At 34.4% G+C, this 25484-nt stretch overlaps 1 protein-coding gene and 1 long non-coding RNA gene across 4 annotated transcripts; one reads left to right on the top strand and one right to left on the bottom strand.

Moving 5' to 3' along the window:
• On the top strand, positions 1 to 22399 carry LOC126754531 (proton-associated sugar transporter A). 3 transcript variants are annotated; one of them, XM_050466609.1, is made up of 8 exons: positions 1 to 132; positions 18434 to 18515; positions 20040 to 20847; positions 20924 to 21126; positions 21204 to 21542; positions 21602 to 21732; positions 21802 to 21976; positions 22046 to 22399. In XM_050466609.1, exons 3-8 carry the CDS (start codon positions 20082 to 20084, stop codon positions 22265 to 22267), a joined length of 1836 nt encoding a protein of 611 aa, XP_050322566.1. In that variant the 5' UTR covers positions 1 to 132; positions 18434 to 18515; positions 20040 to 20081; the 3' UTR covers positions 22268 to 22399. The 3 variants fall into 3 exon arrangements, with proteins under 3 accessions (XP_050322566.1, XP_050322565.1, XP_050322564.1); XM_050466608.1 differs by lacking the exon at positions 18434 to 18515 and adding an exon at positions 880 to 1102; XM_050466607.1 differs by having other exon boundaries at positions 1 to 1102.
• LOC126754723 (uncharacterized) lies at positions 8778 to 9662 on the bottom strand. The gene is made up of 2 exons (XR_007666405.1): positions 9284 to 9662; positions 8778 to 9222 (listed from the first exon to the last, which is right to left on the bottom strand). It is a non-coding gene; the product is annotated as an uncharacterized LOC126754723 (long non-coding RNA).
• Positions 22400 to 25484: the final 3085 nt, after the last annotated feature.

Below are 25484 nucleotides of genomic sequence, written 5' to 3'. Positions count from 1 at the left end.
CCACACGATGAGCGAGTGGGCAGTCGTACAGAGTATTTGCAGCCGTTCAGTAGTCAACGCAACATAAAAGATCGAAGCAACAACGGACTTTTAGTGGATCACTAAACCGAACAAGAAGATCACCAAACGCAAGTGAGCTGGTCCAGACAAACCAACTTAACAAACAAACATACATACATAAATATGTGTCTACATTAATTTTGCGTAGTGCTTTCGGAGCATTTAATATACAAGCTAATATACTTAAAAATATATACAAATAAATATCTACTGATTTGTGTTCTATCAGAGTGAAAACTCATTTGACGTCGAGACGCCGTAAAAGTGTCTATTTTTGTTAAAAGGAAAATTTCTGCAAGTAAAAAATCGCTAAGGTCGCAGAAAATATTACTGTATTGAGTTAAAATATTTTCGCTGAGTGGAAAACATTCGCGGAAAATTTATTATTTGATTTCAAGAGTCACATTCATGCTTTGTCTACGTCAACAGACAAATTATGCAAATTTGCGAAAGGACAGCCACGAAAAATAATAAAATAGGTACAATTTAGATCGTATAATTGTGATTATAAAATTCAAAAATTGCGTGAAATATCATTCGTTTTATTAGTTAAATATTGGATCAAATAAATATTTGATAGTGATAGTGCTTTTGTTTGCGCCCCTTGTATGGTCAGAGTTATGAAAGTGTCACCGTATACACTGCAGCCGCCACCCTATCGAAACAAACGAAACCCGGAATATCTATTCGACGCATCTAAAAGTTGTCATAAAAAATTCGAGATCGTCGCACTGGAGAAGGATTGCAATCTCAAGTCGAAATTAAAAAAGTTACAAATATATTTTATGTTTAATAATTTATGTAAACGCAAATCCATAGATTTCGAACAACACTTGACAAAATTATTAACACTTAAAACACAAAAGACTTCATTGATCATTAATGAAAGAAGTTTCGTGAGTGTTGGTAAATCGATCAAGTTAATTGTTGGTTGAAAAACTTAGAGTCTCAGTGTAGCTGAACGGGACAAGTACAGTGATATTGGCGTAGATATTCGACCTACTCCTATTTTCTATTGTATATGCTCCAATATCTTAATAAGGTGAGTGGTTTTTATGAAAAATTTTGGTAGTTAAAAATAATAAGTTGCTTAAACTATGGTAAGAATTGTTATTGCATAAAATCTTTCAACTATGAGAGTAATGAGTAATGAGAACCATGAGAATTTTGTAACTAGTTTTCGCTTGGCGTTTATACCTAATTTCACACTAGTTAGAATACCTACATATGTTATTTAAGCCCAGTGGACTGCAGGTTAAATACATTTCAATTTCTCAAATACCTGCTGCTATTTTCACTGATGGCAATATCTATCGAACCCAGTGGGGTTTTTTAATTCATAATAATTTATTTATTAAAGAGATAGTGTTAAAAAATCATAATATATTTATTAATATATATAACTTTTGTACTATAATTAAATTTTAGTGTAAGTTTCGATATGCTTAAATGCCAATTGTTGTGTTAAAGTTTTGCGAGTTTTAAGTAAAATTGTTGGATGATTGAAATAAGGTAATTTTTATAACGCTCATATTAAAACTAAACAAGTAAGGAAGATCTATGTTCGGATGTAACCGAACGTTTTATACTCTCGCAACTCTTAAGAATTGATACTCCTTGATCAACTTTGAACAGATAGCTAGCGAGGTCGGCTCTAGTATTGCTGCTCTGCTGTCGGAGTGGATGCTCGCCTTTTTGAAAGTGGCTTTACTTCGTAACAGTGTATTCTTAAAAGCAGCCTGAAAAACATAATAGTGGTCCCGTAGCCTAAAACTAACCTTGATGGAAGACTCCTTATAAAGAACTCCGTCATCCAATCTTCCTTCCAGCTTCGAGCCATCCGTGCATACATATATTACTTGTCTACATAAGTATATGCGAGCAGAAAAAGAGTAGCCTTTGCGACGCAGTTTTGCAAATTTTTCAGGAATTTTAAGGAGGAGAGAATTCCAGCGTGTCTTCGTGCCCTCAGCCTTAGAGCGACCTTCGCCGACAATGTCCACGGACGCTAAGTGTAAAATGGAATTAAGTGATATTGTTGGTGTAGTCCGCAATGCACCAGTGAAGCCGATAAGAGCCATTTTATGGACACGTTCAAGCATCCTAGCCTTTTCGAACGCTCGCCTAGTTATTTCACCTTAGAAACAAGTTGAAGACAGTAGCCTCCAAAGAAGGAACGCCTGGGGTTTTATACCTCTTGGTAAATAAAAGCATTTCAGTTTTAGTTGGTTGGCGGTAGTTAGAAATTGTCCTTTTACCATAAGAGCAATGGCTTCACCAACTCTTTGCTCAAGTTCTTCCAGAAGATCATTTATTATTCGTTGGGACGTATACGTGGTTATGCATTGGTTTATTGATACAAAAATTAAAAGGAAATTATTATACACCTCTATTTTTATACAGCTCAATTTGGTTCCTATGTTGCCGGGGGAATCACTTTATACAGTTTACTTAAATTTTAAATTATTTATTTAATTTTTTGATATCAAAGATAGTTGAAATAATGGTAGCCATGTCTAATCGTACCGTAGGACTGGATATTGATCAAAAGTGAGTAATGAAAATTGAAGGTGTAGGAGTCTTGAGAGTGAAACTGAATACGTTGAGGAAGGCCGCAATGTGTGATAAACACAACAAGCCAGATCCGATTACATCGCGACAATTCATTGTCATTCCACACTGACAATTTGGAATTTTTATTTCCCACAATTACAAAAAAATTACAATTACCATTAAAATAGTTTTCACTTTTAAACGAAAACCAATAATTAAATTTGCTTATACAATATGTGCATATATAGTATGTATGTATACATATGTAAGTGGGATCAAATTCATAAATATGCCTTTAAAAAAGTGCATTCATAAATAATTTGTGTGTTTAAATCTTTTACAGGTTTACTTCAAACTATAATCTGCTCTATCGCTAGCCTAAACAAGAGTAAATTGCAATTCTAACATTCGAAAATGTTGCTTCTTCTATTTTGATCATTTGTATGCCCATATTTTAACCTTTTCCTGCATATATTTGTCTTCTCTGTTTATTGTCATTACAATAAACTTTTTTTTATACAGCTCAATTTTATTTATTGTCATTACAATAAACTAATTTTAATACAAATAATACAGTGCACAACTTTATCAATTTGCAGAAATTTTTGTTTTCCTGATTTAGACTTATTCCACTAAGAAAGCAAAACTCAAAATGGTTGCTATCTCTATATTTAATTGGGGTGGTAAATCGTGCCTTAGTCATTTATAAATAATTTTACTCAGAAATTAGGTGTATAAAATAAATCAGTTTGATAGATTAAACAAAGATATAATAATATAAGTTTGCAAGCGATCTGATAAGGAAAATTTTCCAAATTATCTGCCTTTTCTAAGCTTATATCTGTTCAGGATATAAAAAAGTAATTTGTCTAACTTGACTATTTCGCCGGGCCGGCTCATTCATTGAAATATGCAAACTATGAAAACTTAGGACAGATGTGCTAATGGTGAAGTTAAGGTGAGCGTATGAAATATCAGTAAGCGAGTGTCTGCTCATCGGAAAGTGGATAAACAAAATATATTTTAATGTTGCTAATTTATGCGAATTTGTCGTTGATATTGAAACTGCCAAAATGTATGCGGCTGTTTTATACCGTTTTCAAGGATTTTCTACACAGATGCTGAATAAAAATCAGCACTGCACGCTTACTGAAGCGGCATTGCTGAGGTAACGAGATAACCTGTTGTTTTACACTAATGCCAATTGCTGATAACCACACCGAAGCATACAGGCAGACGTACTATTGTATATGTATGTTACCCATAGACGGCAGGTATACGTATACACAAATAAAACCGGTTACTGTTATCACTTTATCAAATCTGCCGAGTTTGTCTTTTTGTATATTAATATGTTTAAACTAATATAATACTGCGTTTTTTAAGTAAAATAATTGTTCAGATTCTTTAAAATTGTCATTATTAATCAATATCTCAGATCTAACACCTTTAGATATGCAGGAAAAATAGCGGAAATATAAACAAAGTACCTAAGTTTTGACGAGAATTATTTTCTAAATACATACATATGTATACTTTATATGCCATAAGAGACTGGGATCCGGGGATTATTAAAATTATAATCTTTTTTATAATATTATATAATAAACACCAAGAATGTGATGTTTGAAAGAGTTATCATACAATAGCCTGCTGAGGAACTTTCACGGCCATCAACAAATTAATCAATTAGTTAGCAAAAATGTTATGCAGTTTTTAATATGCTTTCTTGGTTGGCTACATCTAATGTAAAATAACCTCAAAACTAATTTGATTTTCGTTTGAATTCGGCATTAGTGTTTATTTATTTATATTTATCCATAGTTTCCACAAATTTTCCGGATCAATCTTTACTTCAAGTATGTACAGTTGGTTTAACAAGAAAGCAACCGACTTAAAAAAGTCTAAATTATAAAATTATTTTTATTTATTCAATGCTCAAATATATTAGTAGGCGTCCAGTCACTACCATTTTTTATAACTTCATTACAACGGGAATACATGCTAACGACTAATTTTTCAGCACATGACTATGTTAAATTTCGCCATATTTACCGTTTTAATTGGTTTATTGATCGCAACTTTTTCATAAGTGCCCGAACATTTCTGATCGGCTTCGCATCTGACGACTGTGAGGGCCAATCTAATAAAGCTATAATTTTTTCTTCTTCCCATCTGCTATACAAGCGACTCCGATGTTTGAGTCATTGAAGAAACCAATACCGCATTCCTACCTCAAATCACGTATCTGATGTTGGCGGAAGTCCACGACGGTATATCGTTCTCATGAAGTTGGCATCCAAATATTTCCTGAATATGATTAGTTTACCAAGTCCTTGTCTTGTGAAGTATTCTTAAACCTGATCAGTAGAGTAGCTTACCACTTTTAGTGGACCAAGCATGCTTAATTGTGTTCGTCATTCAATACGAGAACTTGTCTGTGAAGAATCTTGGTTTGGTGCTCTAAAGGATATGGTTGGGTTAGCTTGGAAAATGTTCCTTATAACCAAATCGTCGCGTTCTGAGGTAGCTCTATAAATGCCGCTACTTGCCAAGTCATCCACATTTTTGTGCACCAAAAAGTGTTTAAGTGAAATTTTAGTAGCAAGAGGTACCTGAGGGCGAAAAATTCTGAAAAGTGGGAGTGGCGCCGCCCTCTAATAAGTTTAATGTATGTATATATTTCTCAAGCCACTAAAGCTACAACAAACAAATTTGCCCAGCACAAATATTATAAGAACTCCTACCGACAGTGTGAAAGTGGTTGAAATCGGAAGATAACCCCGCTAACCTCCATATAACGATGATGTTTGAAGGCTTTATGGGAGCTGGAGTGAAAATTGTACGATAGGTGTGGCACCGCCCACTTTTTGGTGAAATCACATACATGTCTCTGGACCCGACCAACCAGTTTCGACTATACTTAGTACGTAGTATTCTTCTCATGTTGCTATGTCGCAATGTGATTCAATTCCATTTGATACTTTCACATTCCAGTATACAAATCAAGAAGCAATTAATTTAACGTGATAAAACTTCGCACGAATAATTCCTTTAAAGTATGAGAGCGCCAACAGCGAATTCCGCAAAACCGTGGTCTGAATCAGCTAATACGACCTACTTATCTTATGGGAGCGCAATGTAAATTATCAGCCAACACCGCTTCTACCGCCCGCTTTACCGTAGATTTCTACGGTATTTGGATTTTTGCCGTAGAAACATGTCAGCTGCTCTCTCACAACACAGGGTTACCACTCTCGCTATACTGTAGTAATTATAAAAATTGGCTTCAATATGTTTGAAATTTTCTTAAACTAACTCAAAATCAGAGTCGAACGCTATTATTTATAAATATGTAAACTATTTTTAATAGTTTGTTTTCAGTTTTGATATTTTATATTATGAAAAATTTTAATTGAAAACTTAGATGTGTACAAAACTATATATGCGTATTGAGCAATGGCAACATTGTTCAAATGAAAACAAACAAAGATGGCTGATTTCTACGGGCTGAACTTTTGACACATTTTGCTCGCTACGTACGGCAACTGAGGAAGGAAGGAGCGTTTTTCGCTATTTCTGCTATTACACTTTATAACCAAAAGATGTCCAAATCCAACCAAAACTGTTCCAGTTTCCAGTTACCGAATATGTGGGTTGAGTACCTATGGTTGACTTTTGATCGAAAATATCGGTCAATATATGGGATATACAATTGAAATTCAAAGAAAATTTATTCCTTACAATAATATATGTATTAAAAATGGTTTGAATGGGTCAATACACCTCTAAGCTCCCATATCTTCTTTATATATATAAATCTTCTGACCATGTGTTTGTAATTGAACTTCTCCTAAACGGCTGGACCGATTTTGATGAAATTTTTTGTGTGTGTTTAAGGAGATTCGAGGATGGTTTAGATTCACAATTTGGTCCACTGGAAAATGTTTTTTTAAATTAATTTTTCATTGGTAATTAATTGCTAATTTTGGAATATTTTATATTGGATCCGATAGATTGCGCTACCATCGCAGTATCCAATATTCAAACCTTAAATTGGCGTAAACGTGCAATAAACAAAACGATGCCAAAGAAAAAGGCGACATCTCTAGACAAGTTTTCATAATGTGGACAGAGTTGTTTGTTCTTAAGTAATAAATTGGGTGATTCAATTTATATATATAAAAGAAAGTTGTGTTAGTTACACCATTTATAACTGAAGAACGGCTAAACCGATTTGGCTGAAAATTGGTGGAGAAGTTGCTTATAACCAGGGTAAGGACATAGCATATCTTTTATCTCCTTATGTCATAATTTAATACAACTCATAAATACTAAAATTATATTTAAATCATATGTAAGTATTTGTTCAAAATTTATGTTTGTAGGAATCAATTGAATATATGCGTACAATTTTAAACAGATTCTTCCTCAAAAATAAAACTATTGCTAAGTATTTGGAATAGTAGGAAATAACTACAACCAAATACGCTAAGTAATCAATCGTTGAGTATGTATTATACCACGTGCATCCCAAAATACTGATATTATAACCTTTCCAGCTGACTTTTTCGTCTTTCCACGCCTGAGAACCGGTTCATCATGTGCAGTCCACTAGAATGACAGTTGATTGGACTTCAGTGGGAAATGATGGAGTTATATTTCTATTGTCACACACCGACGCAAAAATTCGGTTTTATTACGATAAAAGAACACTCAAGCACTTCTCAGAATCAGTTATTCGTTGTTTTTGTTGGATTATGAACTTGCAAGGCACCCACTTTGCACAGAGCTTTCGCCTCTTTAAGCTTAGCAAATATCTTTTCATCGGTGGATTTCCCTGAGCCCAAATTCAACAGTATTTACCCTCAGAAAGCAATGCTTTATTAACACTAGAAAACTAACACAAGTTGCTTCATAAAAATGCCATATCTTATTAACTAATAGTTATAATCCAACTAATAGAAATCAAATAGATGGTAGTAGTAGTATTATCTATGTATCAGCCACAGTGAATCGTGGACGGGTCCTCTAGTACCTTATATAAAGATTTTCGAACTTCCGAATCGCTATCATTAATACTTCTCGAGATATTCGGCTTTTTAAGTAAGGTTTTATAGAATTTTTATGGATGGTATGTATTAAAAAATCTAGAAAAATTGCATACAGCGTTACTTAAAAAGCTGAATATCTCGAGAAGTATTAATGATAGCGATTTTGACCATGGATTTTTTTACAACAAATAAAATTTTTCATTTGAATTTTTACTATAGCTCTTGTCATTTACGAGGTAAATACCAAAAAATGCGAATTTCATGGAAAATTGTATAGGAAATATCTTTATGTTTAAAAAACTTTTCAAATTTGTAAAATAAAAAATATCACGTTAAAAGATTTTTGAAATATTCAATTGCGTACTTTCTCTTAAAAAAGTTCACGAAAATCGCCTAATTTTTCATGCGTTATACTGGTATAGCCCCTTAAAGATATGTTTTATTATGTATTGTACTATAGTTTAAGTGACTATGAGCCTTTGTGTCTAAATTTAAGAGCAATCGGTCAAATAGTTTTGCTTTACGTAGATACATATGTAAGCATAAGTGTCATCATTACGCCAAATAGACTGGTGGATTCTTTTTTCGAGAAAGTGAAATACACGGGTTACCTTTTACATTTTGGAATCAGAGAACAAAAACAAATATTAATCATCGAAAATCGCTTTATTGTTATTTAAAATATTCTCCTTTACGATCTGTGCACTTTTGTTTGCTTTTGTTTGATGTATCTAGGAAACATTCGTTCTGAATGCATCAACCGCCTCTTTAGGTGAAAAACGGGAATAAAAGATTTAATTCGGTGCCTACTCACAACTTAACGGTGGACATCTTATCAAATCGCTGCTTTGCCTGCTTAAAAATGCAGTTGTATCAACCGAGTTCGCATTGTCGCGATGAAGAGTAATCTGCCTTTAACGATTGGTTTTCCTAATTTCTTGAAAGACAGCCGACAAACAAATATTCACCTATTATAGAAACCCATTTCTAATCATCTTGTTGACTGCTGCTTATAGCCCTGACAGACGAGCAAAATTAATGCGCCTTAAGAGTGAAATTGAAAGCAATAATTGACTGTAATGCGGAAAAAGTGTGCGAAAAAGTTAAGAATATTGGAAAAATGGATAGCAAACTGTGCGTTGTTTATTTTCTGCCATTTAAAAATATTAAAATTTGTTTTTGTTAATATACTTGTACATAATTTAATTAGCAATATAAAACTGATTACCTCTGATGCTGTAAACGCAAAAGAGGCAGCAGACTAAAAGCGACATCTGTCAAAAAATAGCAAAAATCGGCCATTTTTGAGCAGTGTTGCTTACTCAAATTTGGTAAATTCAGCTAAATGCACGAAATTCTTGTGCATTAACATGGTTCAAATGCACAAGTAAATGTAAATTAAGTCCGCTAATGCATATTAGCGCTGTCGTCTGTCAGGGCTATTACTCTCATGCGCATAAATCCACGACTTATCACCTGACACAATGTTCTAGACGTGTTTCGAATCACCACTACCGCAACAAATTGTGTGGGATCCCACATGAAAACATTTTTTCTACAATGAAATATTTATGCATTATTGAATGTATGCTGGTCCCATTAATGGCTTTAGTTACCTCAATCTCACGATAGATCACATCACAATATTGCAATATCAGTTTTTGCACAGCGTCAATAGTTTCCGAAACGGCAACTGATTTTAGACGACCTACACAAAATTCTTCTTGGAGTAATCTACGATCTTGCTTTAATTCACTATACCTGTTGCTGAGTTAGACCACACCGGAAGTTGTGAAAAATAATCTCGCGATATTGTTCGGGACTCAATTATATTCTTTGGCCGAGATGAATTTTTTAAGTCACTGTAAAGAACACAAAAATAGCTTGGATGTCAAAACGTTCTGAGTATGTACAATATCAAAATGTCAAACGATAAAATTCTGAGTTTTTAGGTTGCAACGCTATAGTTGCCAGATCCTGAAATATAAAAGCCAATCTGCGTACTACTTATAGATTTGTTGTATTATAACTGATGGAAGCTAGACATTCAATTTGAACAGCAAGCTGATCTCTATTCATCAAGCAACGCCCATACCGGCACTTCTTGATCGCCTTTCAGTGTTGTGAATGAAAATAAATGCGTCGCTCTTGTCACTATTATATATATATTAGGGTGGGTCAAAATCGATTTTTTTCTCTTACTTGAATTGCTTGTTATTGATGTGTATAAGAACCTATTTTTCAAAGTACCTAATGTTGGTCGCCGACTTTAAAACCACAATTTTGAGAAAAACACGTTTAAAGTTTGGCCTTGTACTCCCAAGCACTCTGAAACGCCTTATCAAGTTTGCGTTTAACTTCGAAAATATCCACCGGAACGATATGAAATTTTCTGTATTTATTCTTAAATATACATACATTAAGAAAATAACATAAAAAAATGAATTTTTTAAAATTCAAACTGTATATACCCTTTTTATGAAATTTTCTAATTTTTTGGACCCACCCTAATATACATATGTATACATATATTTCTTTTTCATTTCAAACGTCGGTTGGTCGGTCATCAATAGTACAAGTATACTATTTTATTAACCCCAATTAAATCCATCACACGTCTACAGGCGTGCAAACGCACCGTATATATGTATGTATATTTGTATGTCCATAAATAACTTCCCCACTTTGTTGTTGCTCCTATATTAATGAATGCTTTTGCAAACCTCTTTATTCTTTGCTTAATTCACTGATAAGACAATAATAATTACATTATATTGAAGTACAAGTTTGTATGTCTGTAAATGACTTTTGCGAATTGTTTGCCGATTTATTTAATCTATTATTTACCATGTTTATATGAATTTAATTAAATGCAAAACAAATAAAGTTTTTGAGAAGCATTTTGATTTATAAAGACTCGGAGTTTGCTTCACACCTACAGGTACATAAAAACACTCCAGTATTTTACATGTAAATGAATGTATATATGAACAAAGATTAAATAGTACTTACATATGAATAAATTTGCATAGGTGCAGATTGAGGTCAAAACAGTGAGTACTATGCATTTGAATGTTTATTGAGTACACAATCGCCTAAGTTGATACTTACGCCTTGGATTCGATTGATCGTCTGCAGACTGTTCGTTCGTTCGATTGATATCCACAGCGTTGCCACTTGAGAAAATCTTTGCGTACGAAAATGTCTACCACAAATGCTGCAAAACTACCAATTTATTTATCATCTTTATCATTAAAATAAAACTACAGTATTTAATTTTGCATTAAGCCTCTTTTAATTTCATTTGGTGTTTGGAGTTGAAAAAATGAGGAATTATCCCAACGTGGTTGTCATTCTTGACTATATTTTAGTTAGTATGAATAGCAAGTACTACATGTTTTGTTAAGCTAACAAATCTTAAGATTAACTTTCATTTTAAATACAGTTGATAAAAAATATTGCCTACCAACCAAACCATCACCCGACCAAAACGGCAATGCCGATGATCAGTTACATTTCTACGCACGTATCCGGTTTTTTTTTCTGTTGTTTATCGTGTGTAAGCATATTTATATGTATGTTTGAGTATATGTACATTAACTTAGCTTTCACAAACTCAAACATTTGTGTACATGTCCAACACGTTCCATTGACATCTATTGAGTGCCAGTGATCTCGATCAACTTCATTTTGTGATTATCTTAAGTCACTTGAATTTCTTGACGTTTTCATTTGTAAGAGCCTTTTACAGCGATTTTTGACATCCACTGGATTCATAGCCTTTAGTGCTCATATAAGCGGTATTGTATTCAGCAAACCCTTTGTGTACATGTCCAACACGTTCCATTGACATCTATTGAGTGCCAGTGATCTCGATCAACTTCATTTTGTGATTATCTTAAGTCACTTGAATTTCTTGACGTTTTCATTTGTAAGAGCCTTTTACAGCGATTTTTGACATCCACTGGATTCATAGCCTTTAGTGCTCATATAAGCGGTATTGTATTCAGCAAACCCTCGACGAATGATTGTTTTGCATGGACCAAATAACATTTATAACGTGAATTGACATAAGTAATGGCTAATTATACCCTGAGCAGGGTATATTAACGAATATGTCACGAAGTTTGTAACACCCATAAGGAATCGTCGGAGACCCTATAAAGTATATACTTATATAAATGATCAGTATGTCGAGCTGAGTCGATTTAGCCATGTCCGTCTGTCCGTCTGTCTGTCTGTATATATACGAACTAGTCCCTAAGTTTTTAAGATATCGTTTTGAAATTTTGCAAACGTCATTTTCTCTTCAAGAAGCTGCTCATTTGTCGAAACGGCCGATATCGGACCACTATAACATATAGCTGCCATACAAACTGAACGATCGGAATCAAATGCTTGTATGGAAAACTTTCACATTTGACAAGATATCTTCACGAAATTTGGTATACATGTTATTTTCTAAAGCAACAATGTAATCTCCGAAGAAATTGATCAGATCGGTTAACTATAGCATATAGCTTCCATACAAATTGAACACGTAGTTGCTAATAGAAATGCACCTGTGAAGGGTATTTAGCTTTGGTGCAACCGAAGTTAACGTTTTTTCTTGTTTTAATCAAATATTACTATATATACATATGTATATCAAGTCCTACCTACACAAATACTGGAATTCTGTACTGTGATACAGTCACAAGTCTCCAAATTTGAGATTTTAAATTAGAGAAAATTTTTGAGACTTGAAACGATTTTGCAATTCAGTACGTAATAATAAAAAAAACTCTCAATCTAAAACGAACTGGCCTAATCAGCTGTTACATTTCGTTATTAAAGAATAATATAAACTTGAATGAAAATAAATATGAATGTATGTAGATAACAAATATTAAATTTTCTATATCACAGTCAAAAAGCATAATTCCACATAAAAAGTAAAACAAATAAGGAAGGGCTAATTTCGGGTGCAACCGAACATTTTATACTCTTGCAACTTACAAGAATCTAAGCCATGGAAATACCTTAACGTCGACCAGAGGACCGAAATACAAGCAATTTTATAAATGCATATACTATATACAGCGAACCAATAAAGTTTACATACACCTAGTTCTATTAAATAACGAAACGCTTATTTGTTATAAAATGAATAAATTTTTATTTTTTTTCATCCATTTCAAAATATGTATATTTAACATTAAATATAGCATATCAAAAACATTTTTGCTTACAGAAATAAAAAAATGAATGCTAAAGCTGAAAATGCGCCTAATTCATATGAAAAAAATTTGGTGAGTATGCGTTGACGTCAATCAATTTTAAGAAAAAATTTAAATTTTAAGTGTGCCTAAATCGGCTGTTAATAGCAGCCACTTTTATTTACAACAGGATAACGACCCAAAACTTATCTTATAACAAATAAACGTGTCGTAATTTAATAGAACTAGGTGTATGTAAGCTTTATTGGTTCACTGTATAACTCATACACTGACAGACACATAAGGTTTCTTAGAAAAACGAAAATCACTATACATATGCAGTATATGGTTGTTGGGGTAGTATCGACCCGATTTTATTTATCCTACTATCATGCCACATACTAAAAAAAATTTCTTTGAGTTTCATTGAGGTACCTCACAAATAATTACCAATATATACGGAGAAAAGACAATAGGATATTCGAAAATGCTTATGTTACCATAGTTACATATGTGTTCAGCACTTGTGTTTGTGTGTTGTGAATGTCACAAACTGAGACTTTACCTCAAATGTCTCAAATAGTGACTAGAGACTACTTACAGAATTAAATGTACTCTACATACGTAAGTATTGTATATGAGGAAGGATTTGTGTCAAATATTTTTAATATTCTTAATATACATATATATATATATATATATATATACATATGTATATATATATCTATATACAACTTACATATAGAGTTGGAGAATATATTTAGATTAAGAATACTTTCTCTGCAATACTCCAGTTGTCGACTTAAATACAATCTACGAATTATGTTTTATCAGATGTCTATTTGAAAAACAGATTACTGATTAAATAAATCACATGAAAATTTACTCATTCTGTATATTTATATGTATATGTATGTATTAAAGTGTATATGCAATATAAGAGTATATATTGTAATCAATCAACAGTTCTAATGAATAACTGATCAAGTTCTCTTGGTTAGCATGTCATCGAACTTGAAACAAATAGCAACACATTTCAATGGGAATCAACAACTAGAGCATACATACATGATGCATACATGTATACAAATATGCTGAATGTGGCTGATTTATTTGCTATGGCACTAGAAGTGAGCAAACCAATTGTGAATAACTTTTACTGTGCCACATATCGTGATAGAGATCAAACCGATGTGTGAACTAATGTAATATGACTGCAAGAAACTGCTTGTGGGTTCACAAATGCCCTCACATTTTTAGGTCAGTCGTGACGAGCAGTATGTTTGACAACTGAACGTCACTGTTTTTACTCTTTCTGTCACCACTGAAAAAATGAACAGTAAAATGACTGTCAATTTTTGTGTATGTACGCCAAAGAAACATCTTTTATGGTAAACGTTTTAAGGTGAAAAAAGGTTTTTTTTTGCGAAATTATTTCTTAAATATGGATTAAGTAATTTTATTCGGACCGTTTGTGCATTATTGATGCATACTTTTGACAATCTAGGATAATTTTTTCATGTAAAAATATTGAAGCATAAGCTGATAATAGAGCTTCTCCCAGAACGTCTTGAGAAAAAAACACTTTGCGGTGTTCACCATAACTCGGCAAGAAAAATTAGTCAAATTATAACCAAATCTTTCCCCCATTGTTCTCTGATATAATTTTTATACTCTCGCAACAAAGTTGCTAAGGAGAGTATTATAGTTTTGTTCACATAACGGTTGTTTGTAAGTCCTAAAACTAAAAGAGTCAGATATAGGGTTATATATACCAAAGTGATCAGGGTGACGAGTAGAGTTGAAATCCGGATGTCTGTCTGTCCTTCCGTCCGTCTGTTCGTCCGTGCAAGCTGTAACTTGAGTAAAAATTGAGATATCATGATGAAACTTGGTACACGTATTTCTTGGCTCCATAAGAAGGTTAAGTTCGAAGATGGGTAAAATCGGCCCACTGCCACGCCCACAAAAAGGCGGAAACCGAAAACCTATAAAGTGTCATAACTAAGCCATAAATAAAGATATTAAAATGAACTTTGGCACAAAGGATCGCATTAGGGAGGGGCATATTTGGTCGTAATTTTTTTGGAAAAGTGGGCGTGTCCCCGCCCCCTACATATCTCGGAAACTACTATAGCTATGTCAACCAAACTCTATAAAGTCGTTTCCTTCCGGCATTTCCATATACAGTTCAAAAATGGAAGAAATCGGATAATAACCACACCCACCTCCCATACATAGGTTATGTTGAAAATCACTAAAAGTGCGTTAACCGACTAACAAAAAACGTCAGAAACACTAAATTTTACGGAAGAAATGGCAGAAGGAAGTTGCATCCAGGCCTTTTTTAAAAATTGAAAATGGGTGTGGCGACGCCCACTTATGGACCAAAAACCATATCTCAGGAACTACTCAACCGATTTCAACGAAATTCGGTATATAATATTTTCTTAACACCCTGATGACATGTACGAAATATGGGTGAAATCGGCTTACAACCACGCCTTCTTCCAATATAACGCTATTTTGAATTCCATCTGATGCCTTCTTTGTATAATATATACATACATTAGGAACCAATGATGATAGCGGAATAAAACTTTACACAAATACGGTATTTGAAAAATATGTAAATGACGGATAATGAAATCTCGATTATCACTTTATCATGCGAGAGTATAAAATGTTCGGTGACACCCGAACTTAGCCCTTCCTTACATGTTTCATTTAAAAATTTTTGTCGCCCATTTAAAGTGAAAACTATTATGGGTGGACAACACCCTTAATGTAAAAACAAAAAAATGCTAAACTATGGGGGGATGTATTTTATGTGTCAAAAATATGTACAAAGTTTGAAATTAATCGCTGAAGTAGTTTTGAAATGACAGTGAACACGGACTTTGAAAACGTAGTTTTGAGAAAAACGCGTCTAAAAAACTGACAAAAAAACATCCCCTTATTGTCAAAGGTAAGCTCAATAATGTACAAAAGGTCCGAATTAAATTACTCAATCCGAATTTAAGAATTAAAAATAATTTTTTTGCCATGAAAACCTATCCAAGGGTAATCCATTTGCTATTTCTTTCTATGTATCATTTTGGTCGACCACTTTTTGCCAATTTTCACTGGCTTCTCGTGCAGCTAACTTTACTCCATTAAGAGAGTTTTGCATTAACCGAAACAGGGCTATATGGTGGATGCATTAAAACCCAAGCCAAGCGCTCCTAGTTTTTGCCGAGTCAGCAAAGATGTGTGTGGTCTAGCATTGTTCTGATGGAAGACAAAGCCTTTTCTGTTGATCAGTTCTGGCCGTTTTTCGATTGCTCTCTTCAATCTCATCAGTTGTTGACAGTAAAATGTAGAATCAATCGTTCATTTCGTTTTAGCAAAGAATCGAAGATGTTAATTCGTTTTTTTTTTCTATTAAATTTTTCACAGACAATTTATGTGATACCCAAACATCGAGCTTCTTTTTGTAGCCAGCCTTTTTTAAATGGTTCAAAACCGTTTGATGATGAATTTTAAGTTCCTTAGTGATGCTATGGCTGTTTATGTCTTTCCATAATTTCATCGACTTTCTCAAAGATAGGTCGAACAGAGGGAGGTGCATCTTTCACATCGAAATTTCCGAAACGGAAACGAGCAAACCATTGTTAACACGTCTCCGTAAACTTCACAAATTTAATTGGTTTCATTGGTGGTCCCCTTTTTATACAAAAATTTCAAAATATAGCGAATTTCTTCATTATTTTCAATAATTTTTGAACAGCTGTAACTTTTTTTCAACTTCCCCGAATTTAATTTGTTTTGGTCAAATAACCTTTCTAACACTATATGGTATAATACAATGTGATTGGTTAGCAGTAGAGATATACGACTGCAATGACATCTATTGACGAAATACGAAGGGACTTTTTCGACTACCCAATATTTAATTTTGGTTTGATTTGCTGAGCCACCTAAGGAATTTTTTTCCAATATTTTAGCTATAATCCATGTTAAATTTCTTGAAGAAGTTATATTATATAGATAGTGGTCCGATTCGAACAATATATTCAGAAGTTGTAGGATTGTCTCGGCAATCATTTATGCCCAATTACGTGACGATATTTTATGAAATAAATATAGTGGTCCAATATCGGCGGCCTCGGTAAATAAGCAGTTTTTTGGGGGTCGTGTGAAAATTTTTCGATATTTCAAAAAGTGGGAGACTATTTCGTGCATTGTATAGATGGACATGGCTAAATGGACTTAGTTCGACATGCTGATCATTTATATACTCTTTTCCCTTTTATATATGAAAAACATAAAAATATATTCTGTTTGGGGAATATACAAACATATATAATATTTTTTATGGTTTTTTCTTAACACGTATCTATGAAATTTTATTGTTTTTCGAGTTTATGCCATATCATGGTTTTACCTCTATATAGAACTGGTTAAAAAAACTTATTCAACATCTGTAAATTGATACAGTAACATCGTTTTCTTCAAAGAAGTATGGCCCGACAATACACCTTGATGAAACTGCGTGCGACACAGTTGTAAGTGAAGTTCCGTCTCGTGGATTATTTCTGGATTTGATTCCCTCCATATACGGCAATTTTGCTTGTTTACATTTGTATGGGCCTCATCAGACATAATTTTCAATATTTATTTGGCAAAATTTGAGGCGAATAGACAAATCTAGAGGGTTTAACCGGTTTGTTATTTGAATTTTGTACGAAAACGATAAGTCATCATGAATTGTCCCTTGTAATGACCGTCTGCTAACTGCAAGTTGTACTCTTGGATTTGCCAGAATTGACGGTGCAACAGTCGCGAATGTTTTTTGAAAACGAACATACGGATCTCGATGTTACGGCCTTCTTGCGATATCTCCAGATTCCGCAAACATTATCAATCTCATAATGGTCCATCTACTCGAGGGCGGCCAAAAACCCATCTGAATTTCTTTTGGACCGAATTGACGCTCTACAAAGCATGGTGAAGCTGCACTATCCAAACCTTCTTTACTATATCGGACTAATATTCACATGCACTGTGTATGATATTTACAGGTCTTGGTTTGAATGTCATCATGGTCTAAATCAGAACAAGTGCAATAATACTCAGCTTGAAATGATATTATAGACTTCATATTCATACATTCATTGGGTTTGGCCCATTGTGGAGATTCGTGGTGGCTGTGGTTTAAACCCAAATGCAGGCAGGGCATTTGTCCAATGTGGAGTCGCATTGCGGCCAGGGGTTGGCCTCGAACCCGACCAAGGCGGCTAGGGCGTCTCACCCGAACCAATTGGAACCAAGGTATAAGTGCAGAATGCGCTCATGCTTTGGTTCTCCAAAGTATGAGTGCTGAATGCATTTATGCTTTGGGGTGCTGATCAACGCATTGTATTGATCTACGTGCTTCTAACAATAGAAAGCGCCGTAGAGTTAGGCCTTCGTAGGCAGGAATTCACGTAAAAACACAACGGACTCTGTATCCCAAGAATTCATAAACAAAAAATTTAATTATAATCTCAAAATAACTAGCAATGTTATTACGGTTTGTCTTTTTAGCACGATTCGTGCGCCACCCTGTAAAAGTGTTGAAATTTATTGAGCTTACAAAAGAGTCTGGGAATAAGCTTGAAACAAATCGGTATGCTTTTTTGATAACAAAAATAAAATTTACCAAATTTTTCGAATTAATAAACAACTACATATATGTATAAACATTTGCAAGTGGTAATTATAAAATTGAGTTCTTATTTAAATGACAGGCTTCAAAATATTAGGTTAGGTGGGTCTGGTGGAGAATAATTTTAAGACTTATTTCTCGAATCGCGTTTTCTAATGACTTTATCCAGCTAACCCAATCATCCGCCGTGTTAAATTGGAATGCTTATACGCACGTGGGTTTATATGTAGACATCGCACACTCACTGGAAAAGAGCCACATCTCATACGCACACCAAATGCAAAACTTTCACTACTCAAAAAATGGTAAATGCTCAGGATCCAGTAATAGTTTTCTGGTTAAGTAAGATAGTGATGGCAGTGAAATTTCTTTTATAGTAAGTGTATTCTAAAGTGATATATGTATTTAAAAAATTTATTTTGAAAATTTTTAAGTTCTGAAGTACTTTTTTGTTATGTGTCCTTGCGCTTGGTGTTTCTTTAGATCATACAATTGATTTAATTTTTCGGTGTTCTGTTATCTCATACAGCTTTTACTTCAAAAGTGTAACAGTACTCAACAAATCTCAAGGAGAAATTTCCGACTGATGTGCTAAGAGATCTCTGGGGTATTTAAGGTGCCCTGATTACGAATTTGAGTACAAAATTTTTTCATCACATATAAGTAGCTGTTTTAGTCATTTTAGTAAATGGTGGTTTGGGACCAGTTGTGCACAACACAAAAAATCCTACGTGTTTGGAAATTTTTACTATCAGTTCCGGTTTAGCGACGAAAATTGAGCAAGAAACAGCCTCTAACATATGACTGTTGCAAAATGACTGTAAACTAGTGTAAAGTGAACTAAATATCTATAAATTACGGTGTACCTTTTTTCAAAAGAATTTTTTAACATCACTGCTTCAATTAGTAATACCATAAAGTATAGAATTGTAAACTTTAGCATTTGCGACATATGACAACCCTCTTCAATCCAATCAGTCAGAGTTGTAGGCTTTGTAAATCTCTTTTAAAACCTTTTCTTACATACGGACAGTCCTCTTATAATTATATATACTGCAGTAATGTAAGCAATGTATATTCATAAATACATACATATGTATATACCAATTTCTGGTGCTTTTGGATTCAAATAGTACGCTTAGAATATGATACTCGCGCATTCGCTTACTTTTGCGTAAGCGTTGCGCACTGAATCATTTTCCGCATATGTACTTATGTATGCCCATACTGTTAAATTGCCCGCTTCGACTGGAATTCATTCCTCCCAAAAGGGTCTCTTGTTCGTGGTGATAATTAAGACACAAGGGAGCCAAGCTAATTTTATGAACTAAACAGCCGGCTATCAAATAATAGAGATAATGAAACATATTGACTCATTAAAATCAATTTGAATAAAGACTTATATGTAAGCTAATCAATGACTAGATTTAATAATTCTTTGCTTTTATAGTTATAATAAAAACCTTTGTAAATTTTTATTTCCAGGTCGGATTTTAAACCCAAAGATAGGACAAATAAACTCCAAAAATGGTTGGTGTTGCTGCCGGCTCTAACGAGCACAGTATGTCGTCCACGAAGAATCCTATGATAAAGTATATGCTGAAAACACGAGAGAATCATGCACGTAATCAGAAATACGACTACTCCCATGTCTTTCGTCGCAAGACACGTTTCGAAATGTTCCGACTCTCTGTCATTGCGATGGCCATTGAGTTCGCCTATGCCGCAGAAACGTCTTTTGTTTCGCCGATATTGTTACAGATTGGCATTGACCACAAACTCATGACTATGGCTTGGGGTGTTTCGCCGATAATCGGTTTCTTTATCTCACCGCTATTAGGTTCGCTAAGTGATCGTTGTACACTTAATTGGGGAAGACGTCGACCGATTATTACTTTCCTGTCGGTGGGTATATTACTTGGCTTGATATTGGTACCATGGGGAAAGGATCTTGGGATATTATTGGGTGATATCGGCTATAATGTAACAACAACCAGCAATTTGAGTGTTGTGAATGAGGGATTAGAGGCTGCCTTGGTATCAAGTGAAGTGGACAGTGCAGAGGGCCCATTACCTTCCAATTTCAAATTTGCCGCAATATTGACAATTTTGGGTATGGTGATGTTAGATTTGGATGCTGACACGTGTCAAACACCGGCTCGTACGTACATGCTGGACGTGTGTATACCCGAGGATCAAGCTCGTGGGCTCACCACCTTTTCACTACTGGCAGGATTCGGTGGTACAATTGGCTACGCTATTGGAGGTATCAATTGGGAGAAAACAAAATTTGGTTTGTACAATTAAATTTTCTTGTACGACTTGTATGTTAGTATGAAATACATATATGCTCGTATTAATGGTTGTAGGTGCAGCACTTGGCGGTAATATTCCTACAGTTTTCGGAATGGTTACCGTTATATTCATAATTTGCTACTTTGTCACCATTACAACGTTCCGCGAAATTCCGCTAAACCTGATTGAGCGTGACGAAATGTTGAGACCTCTTTCAGCGTCAGCTATCAAGAAAGAAATCAGTAAAAAGAACAATGCCATATACTACATTAAAGAGGTATGAGTTTGACGTACCTAGTATTCAAGCAGTTGCTGTTTAGGCTTTTGCATTAATTATGAGCTCTTCCGATTTAGACTGATGTGCTGGAGTTACAAAATGCTACAGCCCAAAAGAATTACAATACAATGACTCCAATGGGTAGCTATCAGAACGGTATTTCACCATCTAAGGAAATTACAGGTAAATCAAACGAGCCATCTCAATCAAATAACAATAGCACTATGGCTATTGAATTAGATGAATGTGTGGATACGCCCATAACTTTGGCGAAGTACCTGAAGAGTATTTTTATTATGCCGACTTCAATGCGCATACTCGCTTTAACGAATCTGCTTTGCTGGATGGGTCATGTGACATATTGTTTGTATTTCACGGACTTTGTGGGCGAAGCTGTATTCAATGGTGATCCAACGGTGAGTTCCTGTCTCAATTGATCTGTCGTACATATTTCAAGAGTTTCCTTCATATTTAGGCTTTGCCGGGCACAGAAGCAGCTCAGTTATATGAAGCTGGCGTTCGTTTTGGCTGCTGGGGCATGTCTGTGTATGCTCTATCCTGCTCCATTTACTCAATAGCAGTATCAAAGCTGAGGAAACTGTTAGGGTAAGTCACATATGATTATAATAACTGCTGTAAACAGTGTCACAATATTCCGCTTCTTTGTTATTTCAGCACTAAGGTTGTCTATATTACTGGTATTGTGTATTATGGCGTCGGTATGCTGATATTGGCCATTTGGCCATCCAAGTGGGGTGTAATCGTATTCAGCACTTCGGCCGGCATATTATACGGCACTATTTTCACAATTCCATACATTTTGGTAGCCAATTATCATGCCAAAGATTGTGTAAGTACTTTACCACTGCTGCTCATAACTAAATTTTAGTCTATTTGTATTTTCTTTGCCCTTTTGTAGTTCCGCATGCATAATGGTGAGTCGGTTCCGCTAAAACAGGCGCGTGGTTTGGGCACCGACGTGGCCATCATAAGTAGTATGGTATTTATAGCGCAACTGGTAATCTCGCTGTCCATAGGTCCATTGATTTCCTGGATGCAGACAACGTGTGCCATATTATATGCGTCTACGTTTTTAGCATTTTTCGCAGCAATATCAGCCACTTTTGTCTTATACGTTTAAGGTTTAATATCATTATTTCACAGATTAGATACCAAAAATGACTCATATCCCATGAAATTATTAGGCTTAAAAATGTTTTCTTGTAAATTTATGCGAATTAAATAAATTTGAAAGATTTAAAGTATTAAAGTATTTAAAGTAAAATTATCTCTTTCAAATGTTTACCACGGCTACTTCTCAGATGGTCCATCCGTTGAGTTCAATTTTCGATGACTCCTTCGAGCATTTCGAATGACACGCGTGATGTTATACTTCAAGGCCTGAATCGAAGCGGGACTGTCCGCATAGACTTAGATCACAAGTTATAAATTACCAAGTTGTTCAATAAGTTTTGTCGTTTGATAAGAAAAATACAATTTTATGATTCAAAATACACTTTATTATTGAGTATAGTCTCCCTGAACATTAATACACTTGCTACAATCTGTGGATCCCATCCCTGGAGTGAGAATCCGGAAGGTCTGCAAAATAGGCTTCAGCAGCCATTATGACCCCTTCATTTGATGAAAAACGCTAGCCACGCATAAATTTTTTGAGTTCTGGAAACAAATGGACGTCGCTGATTTTTTTTCTTCAGCAAACCGGGTCTTTTTTCACGAATTTTTTGCTTCAACTGGTCCAAAAGGTTGCAATAATATTCAGAATTAATTGTTTTACCAGTTTGCGTGGCTATGATTTCTGGTGTTGATGCGCTTTTTGGATGTCCTTTACGTGGATAGTCTTCAAACCTTTTACGATCATGTTTATATTGAGCAACCCATCTTTCTACTGTTCTAATTGTAGGAGAACTATGTTTAAACACCTTTAATATTCGTTCGTGAATTTCTTTTGGTGCTGCACCTTCCAAAAATAAGAATTTTATCTCGGCACGATATCCAATTTTTTCCATTGTAAAAAAATACTGTGACACGGCGACACTAAATGGCTTGTAAACAAAGAATGAATTGACAGATTGAAATGAAACTTCACATATATACGTATGTAGTAGCAACGCCCTCTTTTATCAAACGACAAAACTTATTGAACAACCTGGTAACCGATCACAATCAAGTTCTTATAAGAAATCCTTTTTTTATTTGACGAAATATTTTCAGGAAATTTGGCTTGTGTTATTGATTAATCAATTCATTATTCGGATCAGCCCAATGTAGCATATAGTTGCCGATCAAAATTAAGTTTTTGTATGGAAACTTTTTTATTTGTGAATGGTATTAGTACTCGCCAAGCAGAGCAATTACGTTAATTTGAAGCATCTGTATACTACAAGGTGTTTTCCAAAGTTAACAGGACTTTTTGAATATAGCGCCCCTGATGGCGCCATCTATATGTCGACTGGTGCGTTAGAATCTGCTATTTTTATCGATTGTCCTGTGAGAATTTCATGACATTTCATTGATTGGAAGTGAAGTATTTTAAGTGTCACTATGTTTGTGTTGTCGGTGCGAAAATGAGCTTCAAACAAAGAGTCAATATTCAATTTTGTTTTGAAATTGGTAAAACTTTTACCGAAACATTTCAATTAATGAAACAAGTTTATGGCGATGATTGCCTATCCCGTAGCAGAGTGCACGAGTGGTTTCAAAGTTTTCAAAGTGGTCGTGAGGACATAAATGACGAAACTGTGCATGAATTCATCAAAAATCAGCCGAAATTATCATTGAAATTCATAGAAATGGAATTGAACAACTTCAAAACATCGATTTATCTCATTTTGACCGAACATATGAGCTTACGAAAGTTGTGTGCACAAATTGACTGACGACCAGAAATTACGATCGACGCTTGTAACCGATTATTTGACCAAAAATCACATTTTAACCATTAACCACTCACCGTATTCACTTGATATGGACCGCGCGACTTCTTCCTTTTCGGAAACCATTTCTGAAGCGAATGGTAACAGGAGACGAAAAGAGAATCAAATACGATAATAATGTGCGAAAAAGCTCATGGTCCAAGCGTGATGAAGCTCAACAAATGGTCGCAAAGCCAGGATTGACGTCTCGAAAGGTTATGCTAAGTTTTTGGTGGGATTGAAAACATCATCAACTATGAGCTGCTGCAGCCTGGTCGAACAATTGATTTTACATTTTACTGAGATTGAGGCCAGCAATTCAAAAAAACTGCAAGGACTGATCAACAGAAAGAGCTTCGTCTTCAATCAGGACAATGCTAGACCATAATCATCTTTGATGACTCGGCAAAAACTGGGAGAGCTTGGCTGGAAAGTTTTGATGCATCCCCCATAGAGCCCTGACACTACCATTTGTTTCGATCAATGCAGAACTCCCTTAATTGAGTAAAGGTGGCTTCAAGAGAAACATGTGAAATTATTTGTCGCAGTTTTTCGGGAAAAAACAGAAAACAAAATTACACTCATGGAATAATGTCTCTAGCGGAAAAATTGCAAAAAGTGGTCGACCAAAATGGTACATATTTGGTTCATTAAAGTTCATTATAAATTCAAAACAAGAAAAAAACGTTAACTTCGGCTGCACCGAAGCTAATATACCCTTCACAGTTGCATTTCTTGTAGTAACTATGTGTTTAAGTAAATCTAAAGACATAACCGGCCAGTGGTTTTCATCCAAATGAAAACATTTTACTGGTTCTTTTTAGCCACGTTGTTTGCTAGAAACGTTAAAGTTATTTAAAATTTTAAGAAGATTTATTGTTAACATAAACTTAATGATTATTATATTTATGTATTATTACATATATATCATATATGTATATATTTACAGTTTGTTTGATAAAAACACAGAGCAAATATAATGTATATTTATATTGATATATATAAATATATCTATAATACATATTTATGCTATATAGATTACTTTACTCATATCTATGACTTGCACCTAATATTATTATACTAAATTATATTAGAATTGATTCTAATATATATCTACATATATAACGTATCTATTTTCTAAAACTTAAAAATATTCCGTCATGATCACTATATGGTGCTTCATATGTGATACATGAGGTCATTGCTGGATCCATGTTTGTCCATACCCAATCTATTGCTGTTTTGTCGTGGCGGCGTTGTCCAATGTAGATTGAAATCCCAACTGTTGTAATCGAGCCTCAGTTGCTGTGAGGCGACATACATATGTATGTTAAAGTCTCCAAGGAATACTGATGGTCCTTTAAACTACGCATTTATCTTACGGATATTATTTACCACTTGCTCTCTAAATTGTGGCAGTCT

The sequence above is a fragment of the Bactrocera neohumeralis genome, chromosome 4 (assembly GCF_024586455.1).
Source record: "Bactrocera neohumeralis isolate Rockhampton chromosome 4, APGP_CSIRO_Bneo_wtdbg2-racon-allhic-juicebox.fasta_v2, whole genome shotgun sequence".
Classification (NCBI taxonomy): Eukaryota; Metazoa; Arthropoda; class Insecta; order Diptera; family Tephritidae; genus Bactrocera; species Bactrocera neohumeralis.
The sequence above is the reverse complement of the archived record's forward strand: the minus strand, read 5'-3'. Positions and strand labels throughout refer to the sequence as shown.